The sequence below is a fragment of the Scyliorhinus torazame genome, chromosome 6 (assembly GCF_047496885.1).
Source record: "Scyliorhinus torazame isolate Kashiwa2021f chromosome 6, sScyTor2.1, whole genome shotgun sequence".
Lineage (NCBI taxonomy): Eukaryota > Metazoa > Chordata > Chondrichthyes > Carcharhiniformes > Scyliorhinidae > Scyliorhinus > Scyliorhinus torazame.
In genome coordinates, this window is record NC_092712.1 from 238,998,827 (window position 1) to 239,017,659 (window position 18,833).

The 18,833-nt window shown below is 50.8% G+C and overlaps 1 protein-coding gene across 2 annotated transcripts in view; it reads right to left on the reverse strand.

The window, feature by feature from the left end:
- The window catches only part of ankhb (ANKH inorganic pyrophosphate transport regulator b), a 287,434-nt gene that overhangs the window by 99,831 nt on the left and 168,770 nt on the right, over window positions 1–18,833 (reverse strand). For both annotated transcript variants that reach the window (XM_072509527.1, XM_072509528.1), the window contains one exon: window positions 7,202–7,294. In XM_072509527.1, the coding sequence (XP_072365628.1) occupies window positions 7,202–7,294 (93 nt within the window). The remainder of the gene's footprint in view (window positions 1–7,201; window positions 7,295–18,833) is intronic.

Here is an 18,833-nt window from a genome sequence, read left to right on the forward strand (position 1 = left end):
AAATCTGGAAAATCACCATATACTTAAAATAACATAAACATAAGATACAAAGGGCAGTGGTTAGCATTGTTGCTTCATAGCGCCAGGATCCCAGGTTCGATTCCTGGCTTGGGTCACTGTCTGTGCGGAGTCTGCACGTTCTCCCCGTGTCTGCGTGGGTTTCCTCTGGGTGCTCCGGTTTCCTTCCACAAGTACCGAAAGATGTGCTGTTAGGTAAGTTGGACATTCTGAATTCTCGCTGTGTACCTGAACAGGTGCCGGAATGTGGCAACTAGGGGCTTTTCACAGTAATGTAAGCCTACTTGTGACAATAAAGATCATTATAAAAAATAGAACAAAGAAATGTAGCTACATAAAAAAAGCTGAAAATTGCTTTACTCACATAGGAGAAAGGATGGTAAAAATTTACCAATAAGTTATAATGTGGCAAATTTTGCTCCAATTATTAATTTTAGCAGAAGTTGTAGATTTGAGAATATATCACTCTTGGGTGAGAAATTGCTTACTGCATAGGAAATGCAGTCAGTCACCTCATTGCTATCTATTTTGATGTCATATTAAGCCCTTGGGGGCCGGTTTAGCTCACTTGGCTACGCAGCTGGTTTGTGATGTAGAGCGAGGCCAGCAACACGGATTCATTTCCCATTCTGGCTGAGGTTATTCATGAACGGTTGAGGACTCTAGGTCTGTACTCGCTGGAGTTCAGAAGGATGAGGGGGGATCTTATTGAAACTCACAGGATACTGCGAAGCCTGGATAGAATGGACGTGGAGAGGATTTTTCCACTTGTTGGAAAAACTAGAAGCAGAGGACACAATCTTGGACTAAATGGACGATCCTATAAAACAGAGATGAGGAGGAATTTCCTCAGCCAGCCAGAGGGTGGTGAATCTGTGGAACTCTTTGCCGCAGAAGGCTGTGGAGGCCAAATCACTGAGTGTCTTTAAGACAGAGATAGATAGGTTCTTGATTAATAAGGGGATCAGGGGTTATGGGGAAAAGGTAGGAGAATGGGGATGAGAAAGATATCAGCCATGATTGATTGGCGGAGCAGACTCGATGGGCCGAGTGGCCTAATTCTGCTTCTATGTCATATGATCTTATGGAAGGCCTCGGTTCTCAACCTTGCCCCCTCACCTGAGGTGTGGTGATCCTCAGGTTAAGTCACCGTCAGTCAGCTTTCCCCCCTCAAAGGGGAAAGCAGCCTATGGTCATTGGGGACTATGTAACTTTATCTTACCTTACAATGCTAAACCCTAAGCGCTGAGATTGGACGAAAGTCACAGTACAGCTAGGGACAGTTTCAGTTAATCTCAATGAAGCTGCTGCTAATAGAAACTGTATGTAGGTCATTTGAGTTTTAGACAAGTCAGCATTTCTTGTACTGGGAACCAGCAACCAGATTGAGATTTTGAACATTTATTTTTTAACATTTGGCTCAATTCGCGTGTGGAATGGGTGGAATGAACCAATGGAACTATATTGTGATGAGCAACAAACGAAGGCCTTGCCCCCACATCTTATTTTTAAAATATATTAAAAATGATTGCTGCAGGTTTTTCATTGCCGGTCTTGATATATGTTGAGTTTTTTGTTAAATTATTTATTTATTCACATCACACATTATAAATTGGATCATGCACGATGTTGGGAACTTACGCTCTTTAAGCAATTTGTTTTTACTGCACCTGCCCTGTCTGGCCTACATGTGGCTTCAGATCCACAACTTGACTCATAGCTCCCTCCTAAATGGCATGGCAAACTCCTCAGTTGTATCATACCACTGCAGAAATCACTGTGCATGTGCAACACCACATAGACTGTAGAGGTTCAAGAAAGAGGCTCACCACTGCTTTCTCAAGAGCATTTTGGGAGGGGCAACAAATGATGGCTTTGCCTGAAATACTCAAACCAAGATTGAATTAAAATAAATTATGGTCATGGCCTCGTTATGCTCTCGCTCAAGCGAAATTAGGCTTTGAATAGTGGCAGAGGCAGAAAACGAGAACCAGGCCAGGTACCAACAGTTTGCGATGCAACCGGCCCGCTACTGTAGGCGAAACCAGGATCACGCCATAGCGTGGCGAGAAACCAATTATCACCACTTAAAAGCCCTATTTCCATACAATTAACGAGGGCCACCCCTTATCCAATGCCTCCCGTCATTTAGCGGCCTCCCCAGCAAGTGATTACGCTGGTACCGATTAGTGTTCCTTTTTAAAAACGTGAACCTGGCAGGAGGACTTCTGTGGGGAGCCGAGGAGGTGAGTAGCCATTTTTGCTCACAGGCAAAGAGCCTGGGTGCGCTGGGCTTGCTACCCCAGTGCTCAGTAAGGGGGGGGGGGTCCTCGGCTGAGGTTGGGGAGGTGGGGAAGACAGTCCCAGCTGCGGTGGGCCACCATGGGAGGGGGAGGTCCTGGGGGGGGGGGCAACTGGGCCGCAACCATTTGCGGCACCAGGTCAATCCCTGGATCGTGTTTACCCATTCCAGGGGCAACTCTTGCCCCTGCCTGTCTGGCCCACCGACCACCCATAACCTCACCAACTGCACAGGCCTCTGACCGTGCTATTGCTAATAGGGAATTGGTAATCATGGTTAAGTGAGCACTTCACACATGTGGATTCCCATGGGTGGGCGGGCCATGTAGCATGCAGGAGTCATTGCCTAGCATCCCAATCAAACCGTGGTGCCTGGAAACTGTGCCTGAACACTGCGGGAGGCAACATCGCACACACAGCAGCCAACATTTGAACACCCAGGTAGCTCCGGGGACATGTCCACAGCTGGGGAGTCCCTTGACAGCCCAGGGTGTACAAGCATCGCTGGTTATTCGAGCAGATGATGGACAGCGGACTTGGCACCTCATCAAGGAGGAGGACACCCGCTCCCAGTGGCCATCAAGATCACTGCAACCTCAGGATCCTCCCAGGGCTCGAGTGGGAATTTGTGTGGTACCTCGCAGGCCACAGGTGCATCCAACACGTTACGGATGCCCTCTATGCCCGGCGGAGAACGACATCATCTTTGACACTGACTAAGTCCAGCAAGATGCCCTACGTTAACCGAAAGGGGTTCCACTCCCTCAACATACAGCATGTGTGCACCCGCTTCCCAGGCAGCTACATCCTGGGGCAGTCGGTCATCCCTGGCCTCTTCGAGGTGCACCCCAGGATGGGCGGCTGGCTCTTGAGGGATAAGAGGTACCCGCTGAGGACCTGGCTAATGACACCAAGAGGAGGCCGGGGACCGAAACGGAGCCCTGATACAATGAGGCCCATGCAGCCACTCGGGCTGTGATTGAGTGGTGCAACAGACTCCTCAAGATGAGATTCCAATGACTCGACTGCTCCTGTGGTGCACTCCAGTAGACCACCCGGAGGGTCTTTCGCTTTGTGGTGGTCTGCTGTGCCCTCCACAGTATTGCACACCAGCGGGGCAACATGCTGGAGGTTGGTGATGAGGAACAGGTGGCTACCTCGGAGGAGGAGGAGGACGACGATGATGAGGTGGCGCCAGACCAGTAGGTGCTGGAGGACGAGGCTGTGGAGGAACCCGAGAACTAGCCGGAGACTGCAGGACAGGCAGAAGTGGCGACGGTCCGGCCAGGGAGGCCCTTGTACTTCCCAATTCACTGAGGATGTGACCTGGTCACCCCCACTCCCATTTCCCACCCTCACAGGGTATGTGTCACATCACTCCAGGGTGCTGGGGCTGTGTCTGCACTGTCAGCAGGTCACTGTCAAAGGCAGGGGGTGACAACCCGCAGAGAGCTGAGTGCCAGTGCTCCTCAATCTGTGTCATAGTCTGACCCCTGCCTGTCTGCTGAGTGCTCGCTCACACCCATCACCTGCACATGGTGTGCTGGGGTGGGGGCTGCCTGGGGAGATGGGCCAAGGGGTATGGAGTTCAGCCCACATTGCAGAAGAAAGTGACAGAGATGTCATACTGGTGTGCTCAAGAGTGTTTATTGTGTTTTACAATTCCCCACTGTCCCGAAGATGCCACCCTGCCCCCCGTGGTGCCCTCTGTGATCCTCGATGTGCTTTGCCTTCCTAGCTCTACCGCTACGTCTGGGTGTCTCCCCAGGATGCACATCTGAGGTGGAGACAGTCAGCTGCTTACCTCATCCTGTGGTCTTCGGTGCCCCTGGCGGGCGTCCTCTGGGGCCAAACGACCGGAGAGCTCTGGCTCACTTGGCGGCACATATACAGCCGTGCCACCCCGTCCTGTATGCTGGCTGCAAGATGTGGCCTCATCAGAGGGTGGAACTCGGGGGAGCTGATGGCCACCGTCACGACTCCGTGGGACAGGTCCGGGATGGATCCCAGCGTCCCCTCCTCCCGATCGATGCCTCTAGGGCCCTGGGGTTCAACTTGGGACAGAGGGACAGCTGGTTTGAGCCCCAGCCACCCCTGTGCCATCTGGTTCTGCCAACCCTGGCGATTACCCATGGACTGCACCATCATGTCAACACCCTCTCCGATGCTCATGACTGGGACATGCTCTACCATGCCCACCTGCAACTGGGATAAACTCCGCAGCATTTCGGCCATGCCCATCTGAGAGCGGGAAATGTCTCGCAGAACCTCTCCAAGGTTAGCCTGGTACTGGGTGACATCCCCCAGTGAGGCGGACATTCTGTTGAAACCCTCACCGATTGCGCGACACCTTGGACATCTTCACTAATGGTGGCCACATCGTGCACCAGGTTCTCCACTGCGGTTGTCGGCTGGAGGACCTGCGGGAGAATGGATATGTGTTCAGTGGAAGGGATGGGTCTGTCAGTAAGGCAATAATAGCTCACATTTGACAGGTCCTCTGGGTGGAGCCAGTGGTTCCTCACCTCTGTAGCGTTCGCCAGCTTCTGCATTTTTAGCACGGGGCTAAATCGCTGGCTTTGAAAGCAGACCAAGGCAGGCCAGCAGCACGGTTCAATTCCCGTAACAGCCTCCCCGAACAGGCGCCGGAATGTGGCGACTAGGGGCTTTTCACAGTAACTTCATTTGAAGCCTAATTGTGACAATAAGTGATTTTCATTTTTCATTTCATTTTCATTTCATTTCATTGGTGACCGCCCTGTCCTCGGCTACACCGGTCACCTCTGGGGCACGCTCGTCGAAGATGGTGAGGATTCTTATGTCTGCCACACTTCTGCCAGTCTGGGCTCTCTCCCGGCGATTGTGGAAGACACAGAGAGAGCATCGTTAGCCACACACGTGGTTCACAGTGGTGGGAGGGTGTGTGTGAAAGGAGGGTTGGGTTGGTTGAAGGGGGAGGGGGGTGCAGGGAGGTTTGGGGAGGTGGATGGGTGGATGCTCTTGTGGCGGGGGGGTGCATTGGTGTCTACTCACTCGTGCTGCGCGCTGTAGGCCATTGACCTTTTTTCGGCACTTGAGGCCAATCCTCCTGGTCACACTCCCCGAGCTCACACCCGCCGCCACCTCATCCCAGGCAGCACTGGCTGCTCTATGGCTATCCCTCCTGGACCCTCAGTGCATCCACTGCATCTAGCAGCCTCACCAAATCTTGTCTCCTCTGTGCTGTTATTTCGAGCTGGCAGGAGTTGACTGAGCAAGGGCTGCTTGAGTGCTGCCCGACCTTGTTAGCGGGGGGCTGGCGAGTGGTGTGCCGGTGATTCGGCTGGCCAGCCTTCATTTCCAGTGAGGTGAGGCCTCATTAAGTCGACCAATTAACGTTGAATAACATTGCCGGCCTTGCTGGGCCTAGCGCCGGGAAGCTCGTGGCAAATCCCTCTCGCTACAACCTTTCGAAATCTTTCCGGAGAATCGCACCATATATTTCAAAATTTAGGCTGATTTATGCATTTAAAGAAGTTATGAAAAATAAAGGATTAATTACCCTTTATTGTAGAAAATAACAATATAAATTAAAGATACATGAATTTTGTTTTCTGGTATATGCGTCTTATCAATCATTGTAAATGATCTGCCAAGTAGGATGTACCTATTAATAATACTCCTTACACATCTTTCAAGCAGCTACAACCAGTGTAAATAGCGAATTGAAATTGAGGTGTGAAAATCAAGTGAAAAAGATGCCATTTCACCTGCTTTGGTAGATCCACTGCCTAGGATCAATGCTTTTCCTCGGTGCACCAGCTGCATTCTCTTCAATCATCAGTTATTTAATAATAATCTTTATTGTCCCAAGTAAGCTTACATTAACACTGCAATGAAGTTACTGTGAAAAGCCCCTAGTCGCCACATTCTGGCGCCTGTTTGGGTACACAGAGGGGGAATTCAGAATGTCCAATCACCTAACAAGCACGTCTTTCGGGACTTGTGGGAGGAAACCGGAGCACCTGGAGGAAATCCGCGCAAACATGGGGAGAACGTGCAGACTCCGCACAGACAGTGACCCAAGCCGGGAATCGAACCTGGGACCCTGGCGCTGTGAAGCAACAGTGCTAACCACTGTGCTACTGTGCCACCATTATAGCCTTTGATCTCCATACTTCTGAAGTATGTGCGCCCTATAAACTCTTCTATCTAACTGTTATGTCCAAAGTACCAGTTTTCAGTGGCATTCATTCTTAATTGATCAGAAACTAGAAAGAGCCATGCATCTGTCAAGGTTGGCATAACAAAAGCTGCATAATCTCAGTGTGTTGGCTAATTGGATTCTCAACCTCCACATGTTTCTGTCAAGAGATTGCTTAATGCCTCTGTATTATGTAACATCATGTAGGAGTACTTCCAGTGGAGCTCAATAATATTTACTTCCATTCTGTTTAAACCTCAAAATCTTGTTCTTTCGTAAAATGATGCAACTAGTTTGACCATGAATAGTTAACATAATTGTTAAAAATTTACTCCCACTTGGCCATGAACACAGACTCAACAAGCAGATTTTCACAAACACATTTTTTGCATGAGAGTCACTGCAATAAAAACAGAGAAGCACTCATTACTAATCCATTGGTCTTACCCACATTTTGGCTAAGCATTAATCACAAAAGGAAAGTATAACTCTTAAAATTAATCCTCTAGAAGCCAAAAGCAATTTTTTTTAAAGAAAAAAATGTACCATATCTAGTTGCAGAAAATACATGAACGAATAAACTTGCAAAGTCTATACCTATCTCGAGCTGCTTCTCGAGAATCCCGTGTTAAAAAATATGTCTTTTCTGTTTGTTTCTTTTTGTTTGACAGTTCATCCATTTGCCATGCTCAGCATTACCTTGTCAAAAGCAGGGTAAACAGCTCGAAGCTCAGTCAGCCAGCCATAAGGCATGTGGCCCACCGGATATGTGGCCGTTAGAACAGCAACAGCCTTAAATTGAAAAGAAAACAGAAATAACATGTCAGTAAATTCACAAAAACGTTGTTATGTAGAACTTGGTCACCCAGATGCCACTGCAAAACAAGGGGATAATTTTCAGTTTGACTGCAGGTATTATAATAATAATCTTTATTAAACTGGCAGTTGTGGATCATGTACCTGATATACACCCGGTCTGATTTTCCAGTTCCTGATATCCATGAAGGAAGTGATGAAGAATCTGCTCCAGTAAATTAGGCATTAGTCACTTACTTAATAATTGCATGGACAGCAGATTAGCTAACATTAATGTTCTGCAGGCTGATGCACGATCAATGACCACTAAAACGAGGTTGTAGTCCAACTGAAGGCTTTAATAAGCTAGATGTTTCTCCCAGCAGCTCAGGTACAGAATAAGGGCTGCTGGGGTGGCACGGGTTCTTATACCCCGCCTATCAGGGCGGAGCTATCATGCACTCTAACCAATAGCAAGCAGACAGTTTTCACCAATGGTGCTTTAGCCTATCAGGTACCGTAATACCTATAATACCACACAGGCAAAACAAATCAGGCCTGCAGCGACCGTTGATTTCTCTGAAGGTTGGCTATAGGTCATCTTGCAGCATTATATTTATCTGTTACTATTTTCCTCATGAAGCACATTGTTCAAGCATAGAAATGTTTGTTGTGGCCTGTACACTTTATTGGAAGGGTAAGGGTGGTTCCAAGCATTCCTCTTGCTGAGTCGCCATACTCTTCTAATCATAACAAATATAGTTTTGTGCTCAGGAGGAAAGGCCAGCATGCAAATTATACTGCTTGCAACAATGAACACATAAAAATAACTCTTGTAAATGTTCTACATATATGTACACTGCCTCTAATTTTAAAATATTTTTATTCAAGGCTTTTCACATACACATAAAAATATCAGAAGACCAAAAGATCAACAGGAACAGAAACTACAAGCCCCCAAACTCCCCTGATACCAACACCCCACCACACCCCGCCTTCCTAATTTTTCCCTCTTCTCCCCCCACCCACCCCCCACTGACCCCTCAATCCACTTTAAAGAAATCCACCTCCTGGTGAACCCCTTCTCCAGCCACCGCAAATCGAACTTGACCTTCTCCAACCGCAGGAATTGTGCCAGGTCGCTCACACATACCCCGGCCTTCAGCAGCTCCGATTCCTGCCAACACAACAAGATCTGTCTCTGGGCTATCAGGGCGGCAAAGGCCAATACACACTGAATATCACCACCTCCGGACTTTGGGCCACCCCCACACCCAGAATTTTGGACATAACGTCCGAGAACCCCTGCCAGAACCCGCTCAGCTTTGGACACACCCAAAACATGTGGACATGATTCGCGGGGCCCAAGCACACTGCTCACACCTATCCTCCAGCCCTGCAAAGAACTGGCTCATCCTCGCAACTGTCATGTGGGCCTATGCACCACCTTAAACTGGATGAGGCTTAACCTCGCACACAACAAGGACGCATTCACCCTCCCCAGGGCCTCCTTCCACATCCCGGCTCATACCTCCCTGCCCAACTCCACCTCCCGTTTGCGCTTAATCTCCTCCACCGGAGCCCCTTCCTTCTCCAGCGACTCACTGTAGATATCCAACACCATCCCCTCCCTAATATCCTCCTCTGACAACACTGGGGGCGGCAGACCCGGGAAAGACGGCACCTCTCCCCTCACCAAATCCCTCACCTGCAGCATTTGAAACCATTTCCTTTGGGCAGGTCATACGTTTTCTCCAACTTTTCCAAACCTGCAAACTTGGCCCCTATAACTCCACAAGCACAGCCCCATGATTGTCAGATATCGGCACCCACAACGACATGTCCCCAACCCGAAATGCTGCCTACATTGGCTCCAGACCCGTAACGCCGAAATCACCATTGGACTCACGTAATACTTGATCGGCGAGAATGGAAGGGCACCAACAGCAGTGCCCTCAAACCCGTCCCCCTTCACGATGCTGCCTCCATGCGCCCCCATACCGACCCCTTCTCCACAGCCTGTTTCCTCACCATTGTGATGTTCGCCGCCCAGTATAATTCAGCGGAGCACATCCGATCTCTTTATTTCCTCCACCAGCCGTGCCAAGTTAATTTGTTTAGCTGAGCCCAGCTCCATGTTACTGGGTTCCTAGACACCGAAAACCTGCCTCCACCACCCGGAACAGCAACTCCCTTAATCTCCTCTCCTGCTCTCTAGCATTAATCGGGCACACCTCGCTCTTCCCCTTGTATCCCGGAAACTGGCCAAATTCCCTCAAGATCCCATGACCCTTTTGAAATGCTTTCAATCCTTTTAACCCCGCGACGCCCAAAGTGCCATTGCCAACGGCTCTATCATCAAGGCGAAAGGCAACTGAGAGAGTGGGCACCCCACCTTGTCCCCCGATGTTACCCAAAGTACCCCACACCCATCCTGTTCGTCCGAACGCTCGCCATCGGCAACCTGTACAGCAGCCAAGCCAGTCCACGAGTGCCTGGCCAAACCCAAACGAACCCAGCACCTCCAATAAATACGCCCACTCCACCTGATCAAAAACCTTCTCCGCATCCATTGCCACCACTACTTCTTCGTCCTCCGAGGACATCATAATAACATTACGTAGCCTGAGTACATTCACCGACAACTGCCTTCCCTTCACAAATCCTGTCTGGTCCTCTCCTATCACCCCTGGCATGCAGTCCTCTATCCGCGATACCAACACTTCGGCAACAACTTTGCATCAACATTAAACAGGGATATCAGATGGTACGACCCACACTGCTCCAGGTCCTTACCTTTCTTCAAAATCAGGGAGATGGACGCCTGCGACAATGTGGGGGGAAGCTCCCCCCTGCCGCTCACCTCATTATACGTCCTCACTAGCAGAGGCCCCAGCTCTATACCAAACTTCTTATAAAACTCCACTGGGACCCATTCGGCCCTGGGGCCTTGCCTGCTTGCATTGCACCCACATTGTCCATCACCTTCCTCAGCTCAATTGGGGCGTCCAGTCCCTGCACCCTCTCCTCCACCCTGGGGAACTCCAACCCATCCAGGAACCGTCTCATCCCCTCCTCCCCAGACGGGGGGGCCGACTCATTCAGCCTCCTGTAGAAGGCCTCAAACACCCATTCACCCCCTCTGGGTCCGCCATCACCTTACCCTTCTCATCCCTCACCGTACCAATCTCTCTCGCCGCTGCCTGCATCCTCAGCTGGTGAGCCAGCATCCTACTTGCATTTTCCCCGTAGTCATACACTGCCCCTCCACAACTGCCCCACCGCCTTCTCCGTGGATACTGAATCTCCTTTAACAACCCCTCCGCTGGCGTCACCGCATACCTCCGATCCATCCTCAGAATCTCATCTTCCAGCCTTGCTCCCTCCTCTCACTCTACCCTCTCCCTACGCTCTACCCTCTCCCTATGTGCCCGGATCAAAATAAATCCACCTCTAACTACCGCCTCAAGTGCCTCCCACAGCTTGGCGGCCATGACCTCCCCCGTATCATTCAACTCCACATAGCCCTGGATGGCGGTCCTCTCCCACTCACACACCCTTTCATCCACCAACAGCCCGACATCTAACCTCCATTATGACCATTGGGCCTCCCCTGAACCACCCGCAAATCCACCCAGTGCAGCAAGTGGTCGGAAACCACAATCGCAGAGTACTCCGAGTCGGCTACTCCCGCCAGCAGCGTCTTGGTTATCACAAAGAAATCAATCCGGGAGTACACCCGGAGCACATGTGAGAGGTAAGAGAACTCCTTCACCCTCGGCCTCCCAAACCTTCACGGGCCCGCACCCCCATACGATCCAACTCCTTAGCCACTGCCAAAACCTGCAACGACGTAGGACTCGACCGATCCAACCTCTGGGGTCCAACCTCCGGAGACCATATTGAAATTGCCCCCTATGATCAGCCTATATGTGTCCAGGTCTGGGATACTCCCTAACACCACCTCAAAGTCCATGTCGTTCTAATTTGGGGCATAAACATTCACCAAGACTACCGGCATCCTCTCCAGTTTCCCACTGACCATCACATATATACCTCCTGCATCGGTCACAATGTTCCACACCTCAAACGCCACATTATTATTAATCAACACGCCAATCCCCTTGTCTTCATATCTGACCCGGAGTAGAACATCTGCCCCACCCATCCATTCCTCAGCCTTGTCTGATCCCCCCGACTTTCAGTGCGCCTCCTGCAAGAACACAATATCTGCCTTCAAACTCAAGTGCGCAAAAACACGCTTAACCAACCCATTCGGCCCTCGCACGTTCCACGTAACCAGCCAGGTCAGTGGGCACCCCGCCCCCGTACTCATACAGCCCCCTACTTTAGGCCAGCTCCCCCCCCTCCCCGCATCACACGCCCTTCCAGATGTCCACCGTCATTCTCCCTTCCCAACTGGTCACACCCATGTCAGCACATCCACCAACACATGCAAATAAAAAAACAACCCATTCTCCCCTTCCCCACACCTTCCTCCTGAAAACCCCCACTTCACATCTGTTAACTATCCCACCCAGCTAGCATGGTGGCCCCTGCCCAATCCCTCTGACTTCCCCTCACACTCGCATTCCACCCATCCAGGCCAACCCTCCCAACTACAAAGAAAAACAAAAGGCACACTCACCTCACCATTCCACCGCCGTACCTTGCCCCAATCCACCCACCCAATGTGCCTCAAAATTTATACAGAACTCCTCTCCAAAGTTCAACGTCCTCGCACTCCTCTCATTCCATGGTCTCTCATGAAGTCCATCACCTCCTCCAATGAGTCAAAATAAAATTCTTGCTTTTGATGCGTCACCCACAAGCGGGTAGGGTACAAGTGAACATCACCCCTTTCTTGGCAACCGTCATCAGATTATACCCGTCCCTCCACTTGGCCAGCTCCGCATCCATGTCCTGGTAAATCCGCAGCTCACTCCCCTCCCAGGTGCACTTCTTGGTCTGCCTCGCCCACCAAGTTCTTCCCTTTGTCCAAGAACTGATGCAACCTCACCCTTGGCGGCTCCCCCACCTGCGTCATCCTCCTCAGCGCCCTGTGTGGCCAATCCACCTCGAGGGGCCGGCCGAAGGCCCCTACCCCATCAGCTTCTCCAACATGCTCACCACAAACTTGGCGACCTTCGCACCTTCAATGCCTTCGGGCATCCCCACGATCCTGAGACTCTGACTCCTGGAGCAGTTCTCAAGATCCTCCAACTTCTCACTCAGCCTTTTCTGGCTGCTCAACACCATCCCCATCTCCGCCTCCAGCGAGGTCAGCCGATCCTCATGTTCCACCACTGACTCCTCCACCTTCTGGATTGCCAGGTCTAAGTCTCCTGCCTCTGCTCCACCCGCTTGATCGCTGCCCCAAGCAGTTTCACCACTTTGACCAAATCCTCTAAGGCCTCTTTCCTCTGCTGCTGGAATTTGCCACTTAGGATCGCCACCAGCTGCTCCGTTGACCACGTGGAGGGCAGCACTGCCTCCACCATTTTTCCTGTCGCACCACGAAAACCTTCCTGCTCTGACTGCTCTCTTCCTCGAGGCACTCCTCGTCCGATGAGCCATACAGCAGCTCATCAGAGGAGTATTACATTCCATGGACACTCATGCACCTGTTGCCCTCAAAACACAACACAAATTAAAACAATGTTAGCCTCATTTATTCTATTCCTATTTTCCTGCCCTTTTCCTATAACATTTATGATTTTGAAATGCTTATCCAACTTAAAGTTACAATCCCTACTCCTGCATGCTGTATTCACAAAAAAGTGAATCAAAATTAATTCTAGAATTGCTTTAACACAATGACATAGGAACTGTTACATTACAGCTTCATTTCCAAATGCTATGGCGATACTTGAATTAGCATTAATGTGACAGCTATGTTGTTCCAAATCTGTTCTCAAATGCGTGAGCAGCACATCAGATGCTCAATCTTTCAAAATAGCTGCTGAAAATTATTTATAGAGGGGCACAGGCACCATGAAAGAATGGGTGACAAATCTGTTTTGTTGACTTTAGGAAGAGAGAAGAGGCAGAGGAGCTGTTACCACACATCTGTATCTCACAACAATGATATGTGTGTGATGATATGATTTGAGGAAATATGTATTTGTAAACAAATTGGATTTTTAAAATGGTTTTCTTTTTATATGAAGGTGCTGCATTTTTTTAGTAAATACCGTACATAACATCCTCACTGTAAATAGAAACCATAGCGCATCCTTAATTTTGCTGCTATTCGGTAAATAAAAACACTGAACAGGTTATTCTTAAAAGCACATCATCATCTATGATTGGCAATACAATCCACATATGTACAGGAAGCCTAGATTGTTGGAGATACTGTTTAAATCCATGTTGTGCTACCACTTGTACCAAGTACACTTGTTTGGAGGATGTGCTGCCACTGCAGCCGCAAATGGCACAACCAGTCCCGACCCAACAGTCTGGGCCCGTGGCCGCGCACCACGATAAGTGTGAAACGCCCCTCCTGGCATCCATAAACAACAGGGGTCATCGTAGTTCCGGTAATGTCCAATGGTTCCCCGTATAGGTGGCCAACCTGGCCTGTGCATCGGTTAATATAAGGGTCTGTATACCCTGCTTGATGTGGTCGAATATCCTCTGGGCAATCACGGAGACCGCTGCGCCAGTCCAACTTCATCTCAAGCGGGTGACCATTGACCAGTACCATCACCTTAATGGGGGCCACGCGGGGAGCTGCCACACAATGCAGCTGCAGGCAGTCGTCTTCCGTCTCCACATCCTCGGGAGTAGTCACTGCAGGTTCATCCAAATGAAAGGTACGCCCCTGGGCTGGCCCCAGTTTCTGTCGGAACAATGGCACCTCTGACGCCCCCAGGACCGGTGCCCACATGTCCGACACTGGCATGGTTCCTCATCCATCGGTTCTGGAGAAGGCTCCCTTCGGGGAGGAATGTCCGGCGGCCACTGGCGTTGATCCGGACGCTGCCCCGCCCAAGGTGTGGCAGGGATACGGGGAGTTGCTTTTGGATGGAAGGTGTTGCACCCCAAGGCATGCACCTCCATTCCCTGTAGCTCCTGCACTCCCTGTTCTGCACTCTCTTGGGACAACGCTATCTGAATGGCCAGTTGAACTACAAATGTCAGCTAAGCTAACAACGTTCGCTGGGTGGCCGCGTTGTTAATATTGCAAATGAAACGGTCTCATAACAGTCTCACCATAGTCACAGTACTCCGCAATCCTGCGTAGCCTGGATAGAAACTCATCAAAGGGACTTCCGGTGGCGTTTGCGAGCGGGTCGGCCGCATCAAGAAGAGCTCCCGCCGGTGGCCACTATTTGCGGCGCTTTTGGGAGTTTCCCCGATTCTTCACTCCTCCCCTCCCCCCCCCCCCCCCCCCCGATTATTGGCGGCCTTTGGGGCCGTCCCGGGTAGCAAGCGGGGATGGTTTGAAAACCGGCAAGGAACCCCGCACTGGCGTCGGGCTGCTGGTGCTGAGGCGTCGGGCCCAGTGCGCGGAGGTCGGAGCAGCGGGGGCGGAGCTAAACGGAGGCCGAGGCGGCAGGCCCGAAGCCAGGGCGCGATGTAGGTGAGATGTCCCACATCGGACTCCGAGCAAAGCTCGAGGACTGGGAGAACCGCTCAAGGCCACACAATCTGAGAATTGAGGACTTGCCCGAAGGGGCTGTAGCCACCTGGGTTGGCCAACTCCCGATTTAAAATGGAGAACAGCAAAGGCTGAAGAGAAATTCAGCCAACACAGGCAGAAACTAGCAGGTGCAAGTTACTGTGTATTAAACTCTGCAAAAGCCCAGACAGCATCGATACAAGCAGCCATCTGCATAATAATGAGCAGCCATCTACAAGCGATCCCCGGGAACAATCGCAACATTTGGGATAAACAAAGCTAAGCCAGACTCCCCGGCGCCAGCAGGAGCCAACATAAAAGAGGTTAACCGACACCTCAAGACCGCCCATCGATCAGGGAACCGCTCCAGTATTGGAGAAATCGAACTAAGCGATTGGAACGAAGTCCAATCACTTGGAACCAGGTACAGGGTCCGCCCCGAAAGGCGGGAAGCCCCTGGGGACTTTTAAGTTAAGCCCCCAAGTTCAAATCGTTCTTCTTGACCGGGTCACTCAGCAACATGAACCAACCCTTGACAGTGACCGGTGCAGCTGCCACCGATATCCAGTAAGTCTTAAGTCAATGCTCGCTACGAGATAGGCGCTCCTAGCTACCATTCCGTACCAACTTCAAATCCCACAGACTTAGAACCCGAACGAAAGGCCATTTGTTCCCCTGACCTGGTGGGCCAGTCTGAAGCTAAGTATATAGTTGTAGAAGTAGCTTAGAAGTAGAATTTGTGCATGAGTAGCGATTACTGTGTATAATAAATGTGCTTTGATTTGAATCTTACTAATCGGTGTATTGAGTTATTGATCATTACTTGAACTTGAACCTCGTGGCAGTATCATAAAGATACCTGGCGACTCGAGGGCAAAGGTTATAAAACAGAGCCAATTGAACCAACCAAAAGTTAGCAACAGGCAGAGGGTCCAATGCCAACAGAGTACTTCACTAAGAAGTTGGCGGAGCTGATGGGAGAGGGTGAGAACCCCTCCTGGTACGAACTGGACCGAGCTCATCGGTCATTAAGACTGAAGCCGAAAGTGAATGAGCCGCCAAGAGCAGTAATTATCTGCTTCCATAAGTACTGCATGAAGGAGAAGGTCACAAGGTGGGCGAAGCAGAAGCGCGAGGTGCAGTGGGATAGTGCTGGAGTTCAGATCTACCAGGACCTAACGGTGGAGTTGGCAAAAAGACGAGCGGCATTCGGGCGAGTGAAGGCGGCACTGTACAGAAAGGGGGTGCGATTTGGTATGGTATACCGGCGAAGCTGAGGGTGGCGTATGATGCCAAAGACTTTTATTTTGAGACAGTGGAGGCGGCTGAGGCGTTCATGAGGGCAGAAGGCTTGGGACAGACGTGAGGAGCGGAGCTGGAAGAGAGACTGTGGACTGTGATTGGGGAGCTGGAAAATGTATAAATGCTATAATTTTCTTTTTACTGACGTGTATTGTAATTTACTTCTCTTCACATTGTTACAGAGTTCAAGTTATTGGTTGGATTGATTGGCATTCTGAGTTGCGACGGTTATATCTTATTTTAGTGAATTGTATGGGTTGGATTGTTGTTTGTGTGTTTTCTTTCTCTGGGACTGGGTGGGAGGGGACGGTTTATCTTGGCGGGGGGGAGCCACCCGCGCTAGCTAACTAAAGTCGGCTAGTGAACGGAGGTGAGGTGAGAGGAGGGCTGCGGACATTGGAGCCTGGTTAGCAGGTTTCGATGGGCCTACGAGGCGAGCGAAGGGGGGGGGGGCGGGGGATTGATGCTGGGAGATGTTTTTTAGAGTGGAAATGTAGGAGGGGTTTTGGGGGATGGGGGAGAAGGGGTTTGATGTTAATAATGGATAGGGGAGGGTCAGGCTCATGGGGCAGTGCCCGGTGGTATGATCATGGTGGATAAGAAGGGTGGGGGGGGGGGGGGGCCCCAGTTAGGATAGTCACGTGGAACATGAGGGGGTTAGGAGGTCCGGTCAAGAGGTTCAAGGGTGCTTGCTCACCTTAAAAGCCGATGTAGCAATGCTGCAGGAGACTCACTTGAGGGTGAAGGCCTAGGTGAGACTTAAAAAGGGCTGGGTTAGTCAGGTGTTTCACTCTGGATTTGACGGAAGGGCTCGAGGGGTAGCGGTAATGGTCAGCAAAAGAGTACACTTCCAGATGGAGAAGGTGCAGGCAGATCAGGGGGGTAGATATGTGATTGTGACAGGCGCGCTGGAGGGGGAGGTTAGTGGCGCTGTTAATTGTATACCGTCCCAATTGGGATGATGTGGGATTCGCAAAGAAGGTGTTTGGGGCCATCCCCGACTTGGACACACGAACTGATAGTGGGGGGGGCACTGGATCTTGGTGCAGGAGCCAAGGTTGGACAGGTCACGGCCGCGCTCACTGGTCCCATCAGGGGGGGGGCGAAGTCGTTGGCTGGGCTAGTGGTGGAAATGGGAGGGGTGGACTCTTGGAGGTTTCTGCACCCGAGGGAACGGGAGTACTCGTTTTTCTCAACAGTCCATAAGGTATACTCGCGGATCGACTTTTTTGTGGTGGGGAAGGCTTTGCTGGCTGGGGTTAAGGGATCGGAATACTCGGCAATTGCAGTGTCAGATCATGCTCCGCATTGGGTGTTTATGGTACTGGAGAAGGGGGTAGCGCAGAGGCCGGGGTGGAAATTAGATGTGGGACTTTTGGGGGACAAAATTGAAAAGGTAATTAAGGAATATGTAGGTTTCAACTGTACGGGTGAAGTGTCGAAGGCAGTTGTCTGGGAGGCTCAAAAGGTGGTGAGGTGATTTTGTTTAAGGCCAGGGTAGACAAAGAGGAGAGGTTGAGCGACAGAGGGTAATAGAGGAGATGTTGGAGGTAGATAGGAGTTATGCAGAAGATGGCGATCCAGCGAAGCTGGAGAAGGGGAAGGAACTACAGGTGAGCTTTGACCGGCTATCTACCAGGAAGGCGAGCAAGGGGTGCAGTTTACGAATATGGAGATATGTTAGGTCAGCTCCAGAGGGAAGCAGCGGCAAGGGAAATTGTTCAGGTGAGGGATAGGGCAGGGAAGTTGGTGGTGGCTCCGGATCTGATTAACAAGGTCTTTGAGGAATTTTATGAGAGGTTGTACAGGTCAGAGCCACCTGGGGGAGACCGTGAGATGAGGAATTTCTAGATGGGTTTGAGTACCCGAGGTTAGGGGAGGGGGACAGGGCTACATTAGAAGGAGTGATAGTGGAGCAGGATAAAGGATGCGATTTGGAGGATGCAGTCGGGGAAGGTGGCAGGGCCGGATGGGTTTCCAGTGGAATATTATAAAAAATTCAAGGAAAAGCTGGCACCCCTGATGGTGAGGATGTTTGAAGAGGCGATAGGGAAGGGGGTGTTGCCACAAACTTTGGGGCAGGCATCGATTTCACTGTTGCTCAAAAAAAAGATAAGGACCCGACAGAGTGTGGGTCGTATAGGCCCATATCACTTCTGAATGTGGATGCAAAAGTATTGAGGAAGGTACTGGTGGGTAGGCTGGAGGAGTGCCTCCCGAAGGTGATAAGGGAGGATCAGACGGAGTTCGTGAGAGGGAGGCAGCTCTTTTCAAACGTTAGAAGGGTATTGAACGTCGTTATGGCACCGGCAGAGGGGAAGGAAACCGAGGTGGTTGTGGCACACTGGACGCTGAGAAGGCGTTTGACAGGGTAGAATGGGGGTACTTGATGGCTTCTGGAGTGGTTTGGGATTTGTCCAAGATTTGTGAACTGGGTAAAGCTACTATATAAGGAGCCGAGGGCGAGTGTCCGCACAAACAACATCAGCTCGAGATACTTTTCTCTCCACCGTAGGACTAGGCAGGGATGTCCTATGTCCCCCCTGCTGTTTGCACTCGCGATAAGAAGTTCGGGGGTATGGAAAGGAATAGTGCGGGGGGGGGGGG